The sequence below is a fragment of the Dermacentor variabilis genome, chromosome 9 (genome assembly GCF_050947875.1).
Source record: "Dermacentor variabilis isolate Ectoservices chromosome 9, ASM5094787v1, whole genome shotgun sequence".
Classification (NCBI taxonomy): domain Eukaryota; kingdom Metazoa; phylum Arthropoda; class Arachnida; order Ixodida; family Ixodidae; genus Dermacentor; species Dermacentor variabilis.
In genome coordinates this window covers 21,641,736-21,658,411 of record NC_134576.1, presented here as the reverse complement: position 1 = coordinate 21,658,411, position 16,676 = coordinate 21,641,736, and the positions used below count along the sequence as shown (strand labels likewise).

The 16,676-nt window shown below is 46.8% G+C and overlaps 1 protein-coding gene across 9 annotated transcripts in view; it reads left to right on the top strand.

The window, feature by feature from the left end:
• The window catches only part of Cadps (calcium-dependent secretion activator 1), a 618,572-nt gene extending 602,165 nt beyond the window's left edge, over positions 1 to 16,407 (top strand). For 8 of the 9 annotated variants that reach the window (XM_075704042.1, XM_075704047.1, XM_075704043.1 and 5 more), the window contains one exon: positions 13,040 to 16,407. In XM_075704042.1, coding sequence (XP_075560157.1) covers positions 13,040 to 13,238 — 199 coding nt within the window. In that variant the 3' untranslated portion in view covers positions 13,239 to 16,407. The remainder of the gene's footprint in view (positions 1 to 13,039) is intronic. The other variant, XM_075704048.1, reaches the window with a different exon arrangement.
• The last annotated feature ends 269 nt before the right edge of the window (positions 16,408 to 16,676 follow it).

The window sequence follows — 16,676 nt, the reverse complement described above, 5'->3', positions numbered from 1 at the left end:
ACCTGTTTTCTGATTTGGGTATAGGGGTAACCTTTGCGTACTTCCAGTCATCCGGAACTTCCGCACGCGATAAAGACTTGCTAAATATGATGCACAGATATTTTGAGCACCACTCGGCATATCTCACGAGAAAGGCAGTAGGTATGCCATCCATTCCAGGCGATTTCTTTGTATTCAACTTTAACAAGAGAGATAAAATGCCTTCTTCGGTCACAGATATCTGCAATTGGCGGGCAATCAACTGGAAGGTAGCTTGGTTTACGACCGTCGTCATCAGTAAATACCGAACAGAAAAATTGATTGAAAGACTTTGCTATCAAACTTTTATCAGTTACGGTATCCCCGTCGATGCAGAAGCTAGACAAGGGTTGCTTTTTCGAAGAAAAATGACGCCAGAACTTTGCCGGGGAAGACAGCAGAAAATTCTTCAAAGATACACTTTGATAGTATTCCTTTGCTTTTTTAATGCTTGCCTTTAGTTGCAGACGTATGTTGGAAAGTTTACTGGCATTGTCCTCTGTGGTACACCGACGGTGCTGTTTTCTTATTCGTTTAGCCTTCCGTTCCAGCCGCACTATCTCCTTTGTAATCCATGGGCGTGTGCGCTGTTGATTGCTTAGTCTCATTGGAACAAAGTCCCTGACGCATTTTAAGACTAGGTTCCTAAAGAAGCACCACAGCTCGTTCACACAGCACGTGCCCGATTCAGAAAGAAGTATGAAATCATCCAGCGACCTATCCATGGCGTCCAATATGTCAACGTCCTTAGCGTGGCAAAAGTTTGGAACGAGGCACCTTTTTTTCCTGGTTTCAGTCGGACAGCCAAGTTCAAGTGTTAAAGATATCAGTTTGTGATCAGATATACCGTCAAAAATATGTACTTCGGGATCACGACTGAGCACTGCATTGCTTACAAGGAATAGATCTAAAATTGAAGCTGTATCATTCTGAATGCGCGTGGGTTCTTTTACTAACTGATCTAAATCATGGAATACTACGAGGTCGACAAAAGTTCAGCAGCACTAGAAAGGGGCTCAGGAAAATCGGTACTCCAGTCGATTGAAGGCATATTGAAATCACCACCCAGGAGGACATTACAAGAATAGCTTTTGCTAGAACAAACTAATTCGTTAAGCTCGAGAAAGAAGTTATCTTGAGTAGGGGGACGGTAAAAGGCTCCTACAATTACAGTGTGCCCATCGAAATATACTTTAATGAGCACGCACTCATTAGCAGGTATATCAGGTAACCTAGACACGAGTAGTGACTGTTGATAAAGAATTGCAACACCACCGCCGCGCGAACTTCTATCTTTACGATGAATTCCGTAACCTGGTGGTGTTACTTCCTCGTCGGAGATATCGGGGTGAAGCCAAGTTTCCGTGATTATAAGAATATGTGGCTTGTGTGTTAAAATGATACTTTCAATATCATCAGCTTTATTAACGATGCTACGTGCATTAAGGTTGATGAAACGGAGCGGCTTTTGGGCATCTGTTTGGGTTCATTGTGACTGGCGTCTTTCTTCAGTTTGTCTGCCTGTGGGAATCCTTCTGTCACTTGTGCCATCCCATCGGAATAGCTCGCCATTAATCCTAATTTTGTCGTACACTAGTCGGACTTTCCCCCCAGCAGCTCTAATTTCGCAGGCGCTATCCCAGAGTTTCTTTCTTTTAAGTCTTGCGGGCGCTGAGAAGTCTTCCGAGACCGAAATATCTTTGTTTTTTAGTTTGAAACAATTCTGTAGTACGGCCATTTTTTCGCGGTGGTCGAAAAGCTTGATTATGACTGGGCGTGGTCTAGTCCCGTGTCTGCGCCCTATCCTATGAAGTCGTTCAGCCGAGGAAACTTGCACACCGAGAACGCTCCTAAACACGCCCTCTAACACAGCTTGCTTCAGATCATCATGAGCTTCGGCAGCTGTTTCTTTGACCCCAAAAACCAGAAGGTTGTTCCTCCTGGAACGATCTTCTAGATCGACAAATTTCTCCTGCAACCTCTGCACACTTTTCTCGAGGCCAGAGACTTTTTTGCTGACTTCTTTAATAGCCAATGCCGACTCCTCAACCACCTTTAGTTTCATTTCAATTTGATCTAACCGTTTTTCTATTTTTTTCTGACCATTAAGTAGTTCGACTAACAGTTCATCAGTCGTAGCCTCAGGTCCAGGATTGGGCTCTACGTCCCCAGAAAGCATAAGAAGAGAGAAGACAAAATCATGAACAACCAAACAGAGCGTACAAAGGCTGCGTGGGCACGTCAGCTGGATGAAACATCTATCGCTGGATTTAACAGTAGAAGCCTTGTTACTGACCTGCATGTAAAAAAGCAACGGGTTGGTCATGTTGACTGGCGGCCAGCCGACGAGCCCACATGAACAGCAGGTTGCCATTATCCCTTAAGAGAAAAGTGTATAATAGCTGTGTCTTACCTACGGGGCAGAAACCTGGAGGCTTACAAAATTGTTCTACTTAAATTGAGGACGACGCAACGAGCTATGGAAAGAAGAATGATCGGTGTAACGTTAAGGGATAAGAAAAGAGCAGATTGGGTGAGGGAACAAATGCGAGTTAATGACATCTTAGCTGAAATTAAGAAAAAGAAATTGGCATGGGCAGGACATGTAATGAGGAGGGAACATAACCGATGGTCATTAAGGGTTACGGACTGGATTCCAAAGGAAGGGAAGCGTAGCAGGGGGCGGAAGAAAGTTAGGTGGGCGGATGAGATTAAGAAGTTTGCAGGGACGACATGGCCACAATTAGTACATGACCGGGGTTGTTGGAGAAGTGTAGGAGAGGCCTTTGCCCTGCAGTGGGCGTAACTAGGCTGATGATGATGACAGCGCATACATAGACGAGGGACAAAAAATTGGCTGAAGGCTTAGCTTGGTTCAGCCTGGAAGATTGCGAAAGCAATACCCTTGGCTGCGCCTTGGTTCGGCTGATGGTGTGGACATGGTTGCCCTTTGTTAAACTTATGCCTATACATCACCCGACATAGCGCAAGGCAGCGCGCCGACCACTGCGAGGAGCCGAGCTGTAGCCCCATTTATCCTCCTAGCGTGACGTCACACCAGCGAGCGCCCTCTCTCGGTAGCGCCGCAGCAGTGGCGCGCAGGGCTTCGCCTCCAGCATAGAGTCCGCGAGCTGGGGCCCTGTCTCTCGGTCTGGCGTGACGTCAAACGGTCACGTGACGCGCAGCTGTGTAAGGAGGCGCCACGGCCACCGATGGGCCGAAAGTGCGAGCAGTATTGCTTTCGCAATAAAAGGACGACGAAGACAAGCGCTTGTCTTCGTCTTCCTTTTTTGTCCCTCGTCTATGTGTGTGCTGTAAGTGACGATTGATACGTAAGCTCACACCGGTCGACTGAAGCGCAGATCTTGTGTTGGTTTACTGAGGAAATCCCACAAGCATTCGAGGCATGCTTCGACGATTGATACCTTTAGTCGATGTTTTATTTTGTCACTGCCCAAAATGGGCAAAAATTGTAAGATGTGACAGTTTAATCGTCATTTCAGACGATGCATTTCGTTGCTGGTAGAATAATTTGAATGCGAAAGTTTAACAGTCCGTGGAAAAACTGGCTATGAAATTCAATTTCTATAGACGCGGTAATCAAAGAGTTAACATATTTGTTTTCGTTCTGCAGTTTGCTATTGCCGTTCTCTGGTAATTCAAAAGATGTTTATTTCTAAGTATTAAGCAGTGTATTTGGTTTTTGACGTGATTTTTTCTTCGACCACCTGCTAGAAAAAGTAAGTAAGTAAGTTTATTTTCCAGGTTCAACTGGAGGGTTTTCTGGCAAAAAGCTGCATGAGCAGCTTGACTATGTCCAGAAAACCCCTACAAGCAGTAGCACACGAGTGGTACAGAAATCAGACACACATACAATAGTTGTAGTCAATAAAGAGAAAACATTCACCAGTTATACATACAGAGTGTAACAATCTATTGCAAAAAAATAAAATTAAACAATAAAATCGTAAATAGAGACGCACAAATGGTCATACAAACGTTGAGAATAAAATAGGAATAATCAAGCAAAACATAAGGACATAAAATCACATTTCAACAAAATATTTCCGCAGCTCAGCTTTAGTATATCCTATTGTGTGTTTATATGTGTTGAGAACATGGGGCCAGCTGCTACAAAGCGCCATTTCGCCTGCTGCAAAATTTGCTCCAAATCACTGCTGGTCATTGCCACCATTGCGGCTGGTTGTTCTCAAGTGTAATCATAATGCTGTACTTGTACCATGGTGCATCCATGTTTTGCAACTATCGTCACTCACCATGCAGGCTACAACATACTAGCTCATGCTGCCCTCTGTGTATTCCTTTAATTAAGTTCTCTATCTGAAACGTAACGCGTCTTGTCAAAAATTGCTTAAAATATGTGTCTGATTTTGTCGTCTTTTTTATTGTGATAGCAATGACACGGACACTCCAGGCGTATTTCTGCTGTCGCCGTGATGTTCCGCGTAAAGTCCAAGGGCGAAAACGCCGTGCGGCGCGCTGTAAGCATGAAGAGACATGCGCTATGATTCTGTGTCCGATCCGACGTGCGGCGCTGCATGCTCTGGCACGCGGCATACGACGATGCACGGGCCTTGCATCCGAACGGGCGAACTAGGCGTAAGCTCTGCCCAAATCCAACGCCCGAGCTTGCTTGCTCGGAATACTTCGTATGCTCTATTAGATCTTCCCGTTGAGTGCGCGAGTTGGCCGACGTTGAGGAGGATCTTGAGAACTGAAGGTTTATTTACATTATTTTCAGTAATAATACAAATTAATGAAGAGTCATAAAGCCATCGATGGCCGGCAGCAAATCGGACGCTGCGGCCCGTGGCAGGAAGAACGAAAAAAACTCTTCTGCCTGTCTGCCGATTTTAACCCCTTCGGTCTCTCGGGGTCATGTCATTTTCGCCCAATCGTCGAGCCAGTTCAGGTGTCATCATTTTCCTCCAATGGTAGGCGCCCGTGCAAGTGCCGTCACATTCGGCCAATGGGGACGCTCCAAGGGCTTCATTGTCCGAGGGTTGACTTGCCTCCGGTGTCGCCTCCTCGCCACAAACGCTCAGCTGGAGGAGACGGGTTTTTCTCGAACGGCCTTCCAGAGTCGCAAAACAGCTTTGCTCGGGACCGTGCCAGCCTACCGTTGCACTTTCGGGAAGAGTCAAGCAGAAGGGGGGGGGGGGGTGTAGGCATAATAGCTCGACGTGTGGCGCATGAGGGGGGGGGGGGTCGCAAACCTGTCTGACGGGTCCAGTAACGTGGTAGAAGCGCCTCGGCGCACAATAATTAGAATGCGACGGCGATTGGATGTGGTCGGCGAACTTGAGTGATGCCAGGAAAAGGGTCCGTATCCAACAGCTCGTAGACAAACACAATATAATCAACTTTCGACAAGGCTTTCTTTTCCTTACGCGAACACTGTTACCATGGCGAGCGACAAAACCCTTCACAACGGCACGTTGTCCAATGACGCCACCGCTGACGGCCATCGATAGGGCCGGTAGGTCTAGCTCGGCGGACGCCGCGGCCGACGGCGCTTGCGATCCAGCCCGAGCTCGTCGAAGAGCGCTTATTTTTGCCAACACGATTAACATATTACACTTATTGTTGCGTCTTTTGTTTCGGTTACGAAACGAATTGACCGCTAGCGCCACGCCGCGCCCAACATTGTGTCCTGCGGCATGTTCTCTACCCCTCTATTGGAAATAAACTGAGTCTACGTTTGTGCCCAGTCGCCGTCGCACATGTTTTCTGCAGCGCTTTGCGCCTCGGCCCCTCGACTTCTCCTCTACGTCCGGCATGGAGGCAACTTTGCCGGCTTCCGCTACTTCTGCTCCGCCGACGGCATCTTCTTCGCCTCCTTTGTTCTGCGTTCCGAGCACGGCGTTCGCACCTGCGCCGCCGCCATTCCTTGCTACGCCTGGTACTCCTACTGTACCTTGGCTAACGTGGAAGCGCTCTTTTCACACGTTTCCTCAGGCGACGGGAGGCGAGGCACTACCGGACGAAAGCCGTTCAACTCAAAAACTTGGGCGTCGAGGAGCAGCGTTTGTATTATGACCTTGCGTTGCAAGCGAACCCGGCTAAGGCTGCTTATGAAGACATCGTGCGCATTTTTGACAAATATTACGAAGATAGTACCAACTGCTTGGTTGTGTAGTATCCGTAAAAAATGATTTCTTTCTTGCATCTTGCAGCTTAAACGTGCAGTAAGAAAACTTACGAAGGCTACATCGGTCAATTGACCATCACACGGCTCAGAGCGAATGAGCCACCCACCCTGCATCCGAGGCGGACACCTGGCTGTCTTTCTTTTAAATGCAATATGTATCTTGCGTCAGTGTTTAAATGTCTTCAGCTAATCGAGCGAGCTTCGCTTCTTTCGTTTCCACAAGACAGGTACAAGTGTATTATATAGCATTGCCTTCTTTGTATACGTAATATGAGTGCTGTGTGCAATGTTCTTTTCATTATGTTCATTCCTGTGTTCGAAGAAAATAAAGGGAACCAAAGATATGTCTGAAGAAAACTTTTGAACATGTCCTGAACATGTAAAACGTAATAGTGCCTGCTGTTGAAAAAAAAAAAAGAAGTAATGTTTGTGGTAGGTACAGATACTTGGCTTTTTCCAGTCTATGAGGATGCTTCCAGTTCACCAAACTGTGCTGTTATGTAGTCATAGTTCTTTTCAAGCTACACACTGTATGTATACTCCGTTTCAGACATCAGGTGCAACACTGTGGGAGCTACGTAAGAAGTTCGGTGACGAGAACTTATCGTTCCATCCATGCTTCGCGCCAACGGCCAACGTGAACGCTCGCGCGAGTTCACGTGAGGCTGCTGCGACCAGACTGCGAATAAAAAAAACCTAAAAGAAACGCAGCGAAAAAAATTATCTAAAACAACGCGTTAGTTAGCCGTATACCATAGAGTTTCGTACAATAATTACGAGAAGGAACTGGCGCAAGTGTCTACGGGAGCTGCAATGAGAGCGGTTGTACCATTGCATGAAAATAATGGGAAGTACATGGATTTCTGCCTAAACTTCGTCCTTTGGGCTTCAAACGGCTTTGTGACTTTTTAGATTCGTGATTTTGAACAATGTACTGCGTAATAAATAATTTAATAAACATCATTAAAATTGTCCTCCGGCCGGATTCGAACACAGGAACTCTAGCACAGACGCCTGATATTGAAACCATTAAGCCACTGACGCATGTATCGACAAGCAAATGAAACGCCTTTAAGAATTTATTGCGGGCATGCCAGTGCCTTGAGATATAGCTTTTCATAATACCTTGAGACACTTAGCGCGTTTCGATTTGGCCACCTGGACAAGCTCAATCGTTACAATTAATAGCAATTGTGCGTGTTCGCGGCGTCTTTTGCACTTCGAAGAGTATATATTGCGCTGAAATTTATGACAACAAGATTTATATAGCGGAATATACAAAGCCACAAGAACGTCTGAATCCACAAGCACGAAGGTCATACAAATCCATGTACTTCCCTTCATTCCCATGGTGGTACAATGACTGCAGCGCCAGAATTCCCTCTAGTATACCACAGTTTGTTTCTAAAGATTAACGCTTTCTTCATTCAATACTGAGCCTATATAAAGAAAAGTTTCGCGGGATCGAATCCCAGCCACGGCGGCCGCATTTCGATGGGGGCGAAATGCGAAAACACCCGTGTATTTAGATTTAGCTGCACGTTAAAGAACCACAGGTCGTCGAAATTTCCGGAGTCCCCCACTACGGCGTGCCTCATAATGAGAAAGTGATTTTGGCACGTAAAACCCCATAATTTAAAGAAAGTTTGCCACTATTGCGACCAAGAACATCGAACTGCTTCGAAGGGTGGACGCAGCCACTGCAAAAAGGTCTCTCTAGCCTCCACAGCGTTGCTCCAGATGTCTGAAACACAGCATAGTGTGCTTCCTTTCCATGGCCTTAACAATTGTCTACTTACGTAACAACTGACAAATTTATTGTACGGGTTCTCGCACAACATTACATACATTGTATATACAAGTGTATACAAGTATACAAATACAAGTATACAATATCTGGTCTGTACGACACTTGGTCTCAAGTACTCGCTTTTCGAAACGAGGGGGAGAGCTTCACTTTTTTTTTTGAGGGAGAGGTGATGTTGCATCTTGTGTTTCAGTTTCGAAACTAACTGACCACTGGCGCCACGCCGCGCCCAACATTGTGTGCTGCTCCGTGTTCTCTTCCCCTCTACGGGAAATAAACTCAGTCTACGTTTGGTCCCAGTCTAAGTCGCACATCTCTTTTTTGCGGCGTTTTGTGCTCCGGCCGTCCCACGCCGTAAGTCCCGCGTTCCAGCCACCTGGTCGAAGCACTAGTTATGTCGCCAGTAATTAAATACGATTGGTGTAGTCGACGCCCGTCGATGCGGAAGGCAAGTATGCAAGCCAAGCGAGCAGCCTCGCTAAGTCAGCCGGCGTGTGCTGTCTATACCTGCGAAATACCCTAACATCGCGGCTCCCAAGATCGCCAGTAACATCGTACGAGTATACTTTAGGCCCTGCTTTGCAGAAGGGGCACACGCTCGGGATAATATTGCTGAATTCGCAACTATTTCATGTCAGAAACGAATTATAGCCGTCAAAAAAGAAAAAAAAACAGCGAGAACCCCGCCCACCGGTGCCGCCCACCGGTGGAGGAAACGGCAGATGACGTTACACGCCAGCCGCGCTGTCATTGGCTGCGGCCAAAGGACGGTGCGGTAGTCGGACGATGAAAACCTACCTACCCAGTTTGTCGCACGCTGGGCGTCCGCTCCGACGCGGTTCGGCAGGGCACAACGCCTGAGTTCCGGCTGCCGTTTCGGAGCGTCTAACGCAATACCAGAAGCTGAAACTGACAGTGTGTTTCCCTCTGTATGGACGTCCGCAAGCCAAGTTTCATCCTAGACGCCAGCGCTCGTTTCTCCCCTGGCGGAACGATTTCCCCTCCAGCGGGTGTAGGTTTCCGCCGCCATAGAGTTTCTCACTACATTACCTAGAGGGAAATCTGGCGCTGCTGCGCTGTGGTATGCGTGGGAATGCCGGTATATTGTGACTTCGGATTGGCATCGTTCTCGGAGAGACAGGACACCTTGAAGACGCGTTTGGCAAGCACCATTTCGTCTGTCACAATGATTCATTTTCTACTAAAACAGCACGTGAAAAGCTGTTTAACTTTATTATTACGCAAAAACATGTTTTGTTTAACTATGAGAACTTGTTATTGCGTGTACGACTATATGTTACGTAAAAAGTATCAGCGGGTCGCTAAAGTTGGAGGACAGACGACAAGGTTCGTGCTCGCTTTGGAGCAGTTTGTCGTCTGTTCTTGCTTTTCTTATCTTGGTCATGCATTGTACTTGAGTAAAGATGTAATATGCGTGAATAGAAACATTTTATGAAGATTTTACTTTGAAAACGCGTTATTTGTGTAGCCATATCCACGTTTTAGACGAAGCCTCTTACAACACCAGCCAACACGAGCCTCGCAGACACATATACCGTCATTCCCATGCTGGCACGGTGCCCCCTGAAGAAACTCCCATAGACGGTGGCGCCAGATTTCCCTCTAGGTGTTATAGTGAGAAACTCTGTCCGCCGCCGCTTCCCTTCACGATCGCGCCCGCGTTCAGTTCGCGCTGCGCGTGAAACGTCTCTTGTTTGCGACGGCGCCTCTTCGGATGACCGGAAATTATAATTTTGCTGTTAATTGTCACGTCAGCAATGTAAACACGAAAGGGTTGATGTAACCAGTGAAATTCTGCCGATTCACAAGAAAATGGTACAAAAACATCAGATGACAGACATGGATTACTGCGGTGCGCCGAACGAAGTAAACAACTGCCAAACGAAGCGAGCTCGTTCATTGATCACTCCTGAGTGTATGACGTTTTTTATATGTAACCCGCATGAATTTAATAATTACTTGGTATATAATCATTTTATTCATATAAAAACTTTCAATTCGACCAGCGCTTGCCCTGTCTTCTTTCTCGTGTTTCGTTTGTGTGTGCGCTGCCCAAGAATGGAAACCAGTTTTGTTGTATGCGCTAGCAGTGGCCGAAGTTCACGCGTGCCGAGAAATTGTATATGTGCACGATGCATTGAACATGACCGGAGTTCATTCCTGCATCACCACTGCACCGATCAGTCGAGTTACTGGACAATACACGCCCGCGTCTTAGGCGCGCCAGCATATTGCTGAAGCAGAAATGATTACTAATACTTTCAACTTCCGTCTCTTGAGCACTGTTAAAAATGGCCAAGATATTTACATTGCTGCCTCTATTCTATATTGTAGGGGACGTACTAGTTAAAGTTGTGTGCGCATGTCGTACTTGTGCTATGCAGCGATATATCTTGTTTATTTCCGCACAGTATCGATGGATGTCCGTTGTCGCCATCAGATACAACACGGATTTGTAGCAAACATTTTATATGTATGTGCCGCATCGTATGTGCCGACGATTTTTCCGGCGGCACATACGATGTCGTTTCCAATTACCTGCTCAGCGTCACTTACATGGCTAAGCAGACGCTGCCCTTTCGCCGCATTGCAGCCATAAAAATAATCGTCAAGCGTACCGATCTTCTTAAAGGCAAATAGAAGCGTGTACAGTCTGTTTCACACTTAGGGGAAAACTCGTAACGTACTGCATCGCGATGCGGCAAGCAATGGAGTGCGGCGGCAGCAGCTCGAGTAGGCGCAGACGCTCGAGGGGCGGAGTCGTGATCTGCGCCGTCTGCTACGGCGGCGTGCGCTGGCCGCATTGTCGGGAAGCGTGCTACTGTCAGGGGCAGTGCATCGATTTCATCGGTACTGTGGGAACTGAGCTGACGTTCTTTACTAAACGTTGTGCGACGCCAAACTCTGAGCCTTCATTGGCGATAATGGAGTTCCACGAACTTCTTTTGACAGCATGCTTCGATCGTTTGTTCATTCGAAAGACCGGGGTACAGAGCGCGTGCACGTATATTCACTGTGTGTGCTACCGTAATGAGCAGCGACAAGACGCACCAAGATGTGCGCGCAACGTGCTCAGTCTTTATTTGACTCGAAAGGAAAACAAAGCACTCAACAATGATAACTATGGAAGATGAACACGATGAAACAAACATATGCGATTAAAGGAATGTTTTAGGTTAAGACAATGAGCCGGAAGTGATTTTTCTCAACAATCAATAATTACACCAGACAGACCCTGCCCGGCGGCGGGGAATCGGACACGTCACGCTCCGAACTTCAGTTAGTATCTCGTCATGTCCCCAGCGGCAGTGATGACAGCGCTTATCCTGGAAGGCATTGAAGTGTAGAGTGACTTGATCAGAGATTTGTTCATTCGCAACACGTCTCAGTCGCTGACAATGGTGGATCGAAGCCTATCCTCGGGGGACTGATAGAGGGGATGGTGCGCCAGCGATACTTTCAACGAGCCCCATACATCTTAAATGATGTTGGCGCCCGGGGATTGAGGCGGCCACTCTAAGAGAGTGACGGCGCGCTCTTCCAGCAGTTCATGCACAACACGAGCAGTGTGGATCGGCGGCCTATCGTGTTAGAATATATAGTCGCCTTCCAGGAACGGGCCGTCAAGAATGTATGGAATCAGTACGTCGTCTGTGACTGCCCTGCACTTTTCAGCGATGAACTTACCTTCGAGGCGTATCAGTGGGCACCGCACAACGCTTAGTAAAGAATACCGGCTCATTTCACGCAGTAACGATGAGATCGGCGCACTGCAACTGACAGTAGAACGCTTCCCGACAATGCATCCAGCGCGCGCCGCCGTAGCAGACGATGCCATTGAAGACCCCGCCATTCGAGCACGTGCGCCTGCGCGCACTGCTGGCAACGCCTGACTCAAGCGCTCGCCGCATCGCGATGCAATGCGCACCGAGTTTTCCCCTGAGTGTGAAACAGACTGTACATCGTCCTTCGAATAAAACGTACACGCACACACACGTAGGCACACACCGCGCGCGGTACGAAACGTGCCCAAACACGCGCAGTGCAAGAGTCAATCAAGGCGGTGCGAACGAGAGATGGGAGAGGCGTACCAGGCGTACCACCCGCTAGTTGAATTTTGTCCCGCATGAGGCGCTCTCAACGCCGGTGCAGCAGCGCCGCTCTCGGTGCCGTTCTTACGCCGTTTTTGTCTGTACTGTATGTGCGAGTGCAAGTGCGCGAGGAGAGCCGACGATCGCGTCTTGATCTGGTGCGCGTAAAGGGGACATAACGCGAATTAAGTCGCGAAAACACAGTGCGCGGCGGACTCTGTCCCCGTCGCAGGTGGCTTTCAAGATACAGCGGCCTGGGCGTTTGCGTTTGCGCGCTGCCGCTTGAACTAGAACCCTCCTGCCCACTGGAGCCTTGCGCGCAGCGGAAGACGGCGCGCTTCCTCCCTGCTACCATGCCTTGCATGCGCGAGATTGAGCCGCGATCGCCGCTTCACCCTCGCAAGCCTTCGCTCGCACATACGGCGCGCGGCGTCGATATTATCGCACTTGGACTTTATACGGAACCCCACGGCAATGGCGGCGGCGCAGATGCGCTTGGAGTGTCTACATAGTTGAAGTAAACAGCTTCTAGAAGAGATTTCTTCCTTGTATGTCCTCTTACCCTCGAAATAGAACTATTTTGTAGGATTCCTGATTTTCTCATTATAAAAGAAACGCTCTCGGAAGGTCCACCTGGATTAAGAATAGACTGAATAGAGAATTACACGCGTAATTTCAACGTAATTATCTGCAATAAAGTCTCGAGTCAGTTTCTATGTTCTGTCTACACACCCTTTTAGGATCAGCTAATGAATAGCTCATTCTTGCATTGCGCAGCACTGTGTGTTTTTTTTTTCTGTATCATTTTTTCCATCTTCTTGTGTGACCCTACACAACCACCGCACTTTACCTCATTGCTTTCTTTGTTTTCTGAATATTGATCATACCTTTTTATGGTGGGTTGATCTGCAGCACTCAATCTATGTGCAGGGACTACCCGGAGACGGGGATTGAAAGCGAAGCCTCACCACGACGCAAAATCGTGGCCTCGCTGCGTGACGCAGGCGACGGGGCCGAGGGATATGTTCGCAGCATCCAGAACGTCACACAGTCGGTCACCGAGCACCTGTCGTCGTTGAAGCGCAACGTCGGTGGCATCGCCAGCAAGTTCGGCTTCTTCAACCTGTGAACACAGGCGCATGGCGGCGCATGCCTGGTGTATTTGGTCCGTGCGAGGGTATGAGCTTAGCGCTGGCCGCCGAATGGCACTACGTGTCCGCGTTGTTTGACCGCCAGCGCAGCGCGTCGGCAAAAGCAATGTCTTCCAGTGTGGATGCGCGACCCCCGCTCACCGGGATGGCCCGCTTGTACCCCAGCTGACCAACATTTAGCTGCAGTGCGCATAGGTTGCTGCATTGGCGCAGCATGCGGAGCACGTTGTCAGTGGTCGTGCACGAACCTATGCAAGGCGGGGTCAGCTTAGGAGCTGCGATGCTTCCTCGGCCCCTGCAGTAGTTTGCACTAGGACAGACGCTGCATGAGAGCAGTCATAGTGTTGTGTTACATATACACATATGGATACAGAGTGCTGCACCACAAGACACTTGTTGCAAGATGTTTGGATGACCTCAGCTTGCGGGCCATTCTGTAATGAGCACAGCGGTAGCATTGCCAGCACTCTGAAATGCTGCCATGCAACGAGCCTTTGCATCTACCCGGGCGGTTTCACAGCATTGTTTGTCTCACATAGCTGAGTAAAGGCCTTGTAGGCCATCAGAAACATTGCAGCTTGTACAAGAGACTGCACTATAAACTTTGTTTAGTATCTGTACACTATCGAACAGGAACAGAACACGCAATCCAAACAACGAACATTATTTTTTTTCACGCCTTAACAGTAGCGAAGCAGTGGACATTTCCCCTCTTCAAAGTTGGAAGCTTTATGTGTAAGAAGCATATGCATTCTTGCTTACAGTCTGATGACGCAGTGGAGTGTTATGATATCGCAGGCTCCAAAAATCAGTGCTTCTAAGAAGCCGCGTATAAGTTTTATCTGGCAACCTGAAAAACTTTTTATGTTCACAAAATCTTTTGTGATTCCGTGAAATGCTTGAAAATACTTCCGTGAGCACGAAAGATCAGATCAAACAAATGGTTGGTCATATGACTTGGAGCACATAGCTACTCCACACGAAGCACTAGCCCCTGTGAGTCAGTCTGCGTTTTTGCGAACACATCTACTGGAAACAACTCACAGCTGCATTTTATTGGACGTAGTTCCCTCTCTCAAAAATAAGTTTCTTCTTTAACTGCAGTGCTTTATTATGTGTTGTTGTTACTTATGTTTCGAGAAATTTCTCATCAGAGGTGTATGGAACGTCGACTGTGCTTTATTTTGTGCAGCTTTTTAACAGTAAAAGCGTGGTCATCTAAATGTGCATATTTATATATAATGCTTTTGGCAGCATGGGCCCGTTGTATCACTAGACCATTTCTGTCTATGTTTCGAACTACACGCTGTTCTGAGCGCTTATGCGAATGCTCCATTTGCTGTTTAACTGTCTGAGCCTCTGAATCAACCTGAAGCATATTTATTTCTATCAAGTACTGAAGAAATCACATGATTGTTGTCTTTTGTACATGTTCAGTCCTAGTTCAACATGAATTGGTTGCTGCAGTTGGATGAAAAATTAGAGTCAGAATGACAATGTGGACATCTTTACCTCCATCTGCCCAGCCACTGCTACGATCGCATTTGTTGCTTGTGTTAATTGCTCGAGCTCTGACTTCAGCTTGAGTTTCTGAGTGGGCTGCTCAGGCAACTACAACCACTGTATATGTTGACTTCATGACTTCATTTTAGACGCTTTTGCAATGTGAAGCACCCACGTGGTTCAGTTTCCTGAAAGGATTTATTTTATTTCACGATAATGCTTGTTGTAGTATGCTAAGCTATTTGTTTATTGTGGCTTTCCTCTTTACCAATTCAGCATTTTACAAATTCGAACTTTGTTTATGATCCTATAATGCTGGGGGGGATGAATGAATTTTCACTAATCTGATAAAACTGGTAAATCAGCGCTCAATTGCTTTAACGATGTGCAAAGTACAGATGCCTAAGTTGCAAGTCAGCCTTAGCCATTTTCAGAGCAGTTGAGACAGTTTCTTTCTATTTATTTATTTATTTATTTTTCCACGTGGCAGAACAGATTCTGCGTACTTATGGCCCATTTCTTCAGCCGTTTTTGTCGATCATTAAGCAACCCTTTTACTTTGTCAATCACAAGGTTGTACATGAAATGAATTGCTGTTTATGAACGCTAAATGCTGAGAGCGTACGTTGGTATGCTGAAGTTTGCTGTTGGAGCACAAAAACAGTGGATGCCTGTACATTTGCTGAGCGGGTGCTACACTAGAGCCTGCTTTTGAGGATTTGCTTTTTCGCAAGAGCTTAGCAGTCAGCAGTTCTTGCCCTGTTTTGTTGTTCGCTTCCCCAAGCTAGGAGAGGACAAACCAAGCCTACTATTTTCCGTCAGTGCATTAAGTGTACAAACCGGTTTTACACTAAGTCATATGTGCCGTGGTTAGGCTGCATGTTGGTTTGCATTGCAAAGGCCACGAGTGCACCAAGTCTAATATGAACACACCTCACACGAGTGCATTGAACATTCTTTCGAATAGCCCCACTTGCTTGTCATATCTTTTGGGCACTCAAATGGGTGCACTCTATTAGTAGTCGTTCGTGTCGTTATTGCTGTGCAGCATCGTAAAAATCAAGGGGCTCGGCTGAGTGCTGTACTTGGATTTCAGCAAGTTTAATTTCCAAGTATATTGCTGGCGATGCATGCAGGAAGAGCAGTTCGTATTAGTGGTCTGTCAAACCATCAGACCAAGCAAGGAAGACACGCACTTTCAAATAAGAACTTTGCATATCCTGCTTATAGCAATGTGCTATAAAGAATATACCCAATCAAAAGGAAAACAAAGGCACATGTCACAAGCTCCACCTATGCTCTATTGCAACTATGCCCTCGACACTGTTCTCAGATTGACTTTAACGACGATGTTGATATAGCATATAGCTGGTCCTTGAGTCATAAATATGACTTGTACAGAGTATACTATATTGCATTACTGTGTCTGTTATGTATTTTTGCCTTGTTTCTTATGTTTGATTCGCTTACTAAATGCACTAAAGTGTTTGCATATCTATTAGGCTTATTTCATGTTTTTTCTGCTGCCTTGGAAAGTTGAGCTATCCAGATAACACAGAGAAAGTGTGTAGTTTGTTTCGCCATGAAGCCCTGAGCTGCTTAATGGTTGATCTTCAAATAAAACAGAATCTCCGTTGCACCTGACTTGTTCTCCAAGACCTTATTATTCTATTTTAGTTTTCTTTCGCTCTCTGGTATTGTAAACTGGCACATTGCTTGATGCCATTGCATGCTAATAGGAGACAGTGTATAATGAATCTGGATTGTTGCAATATTATTCTATTGTGAGAGATCAAGCTAATTGTTGTTTCATGACCAAACTTTCTAGCACACAGAAATGACATACACAAAATGAATATGACGAGCACAAGTGCTAACTTCGAAATAAAGTTTTAACTGAGGAATTGCTAGTA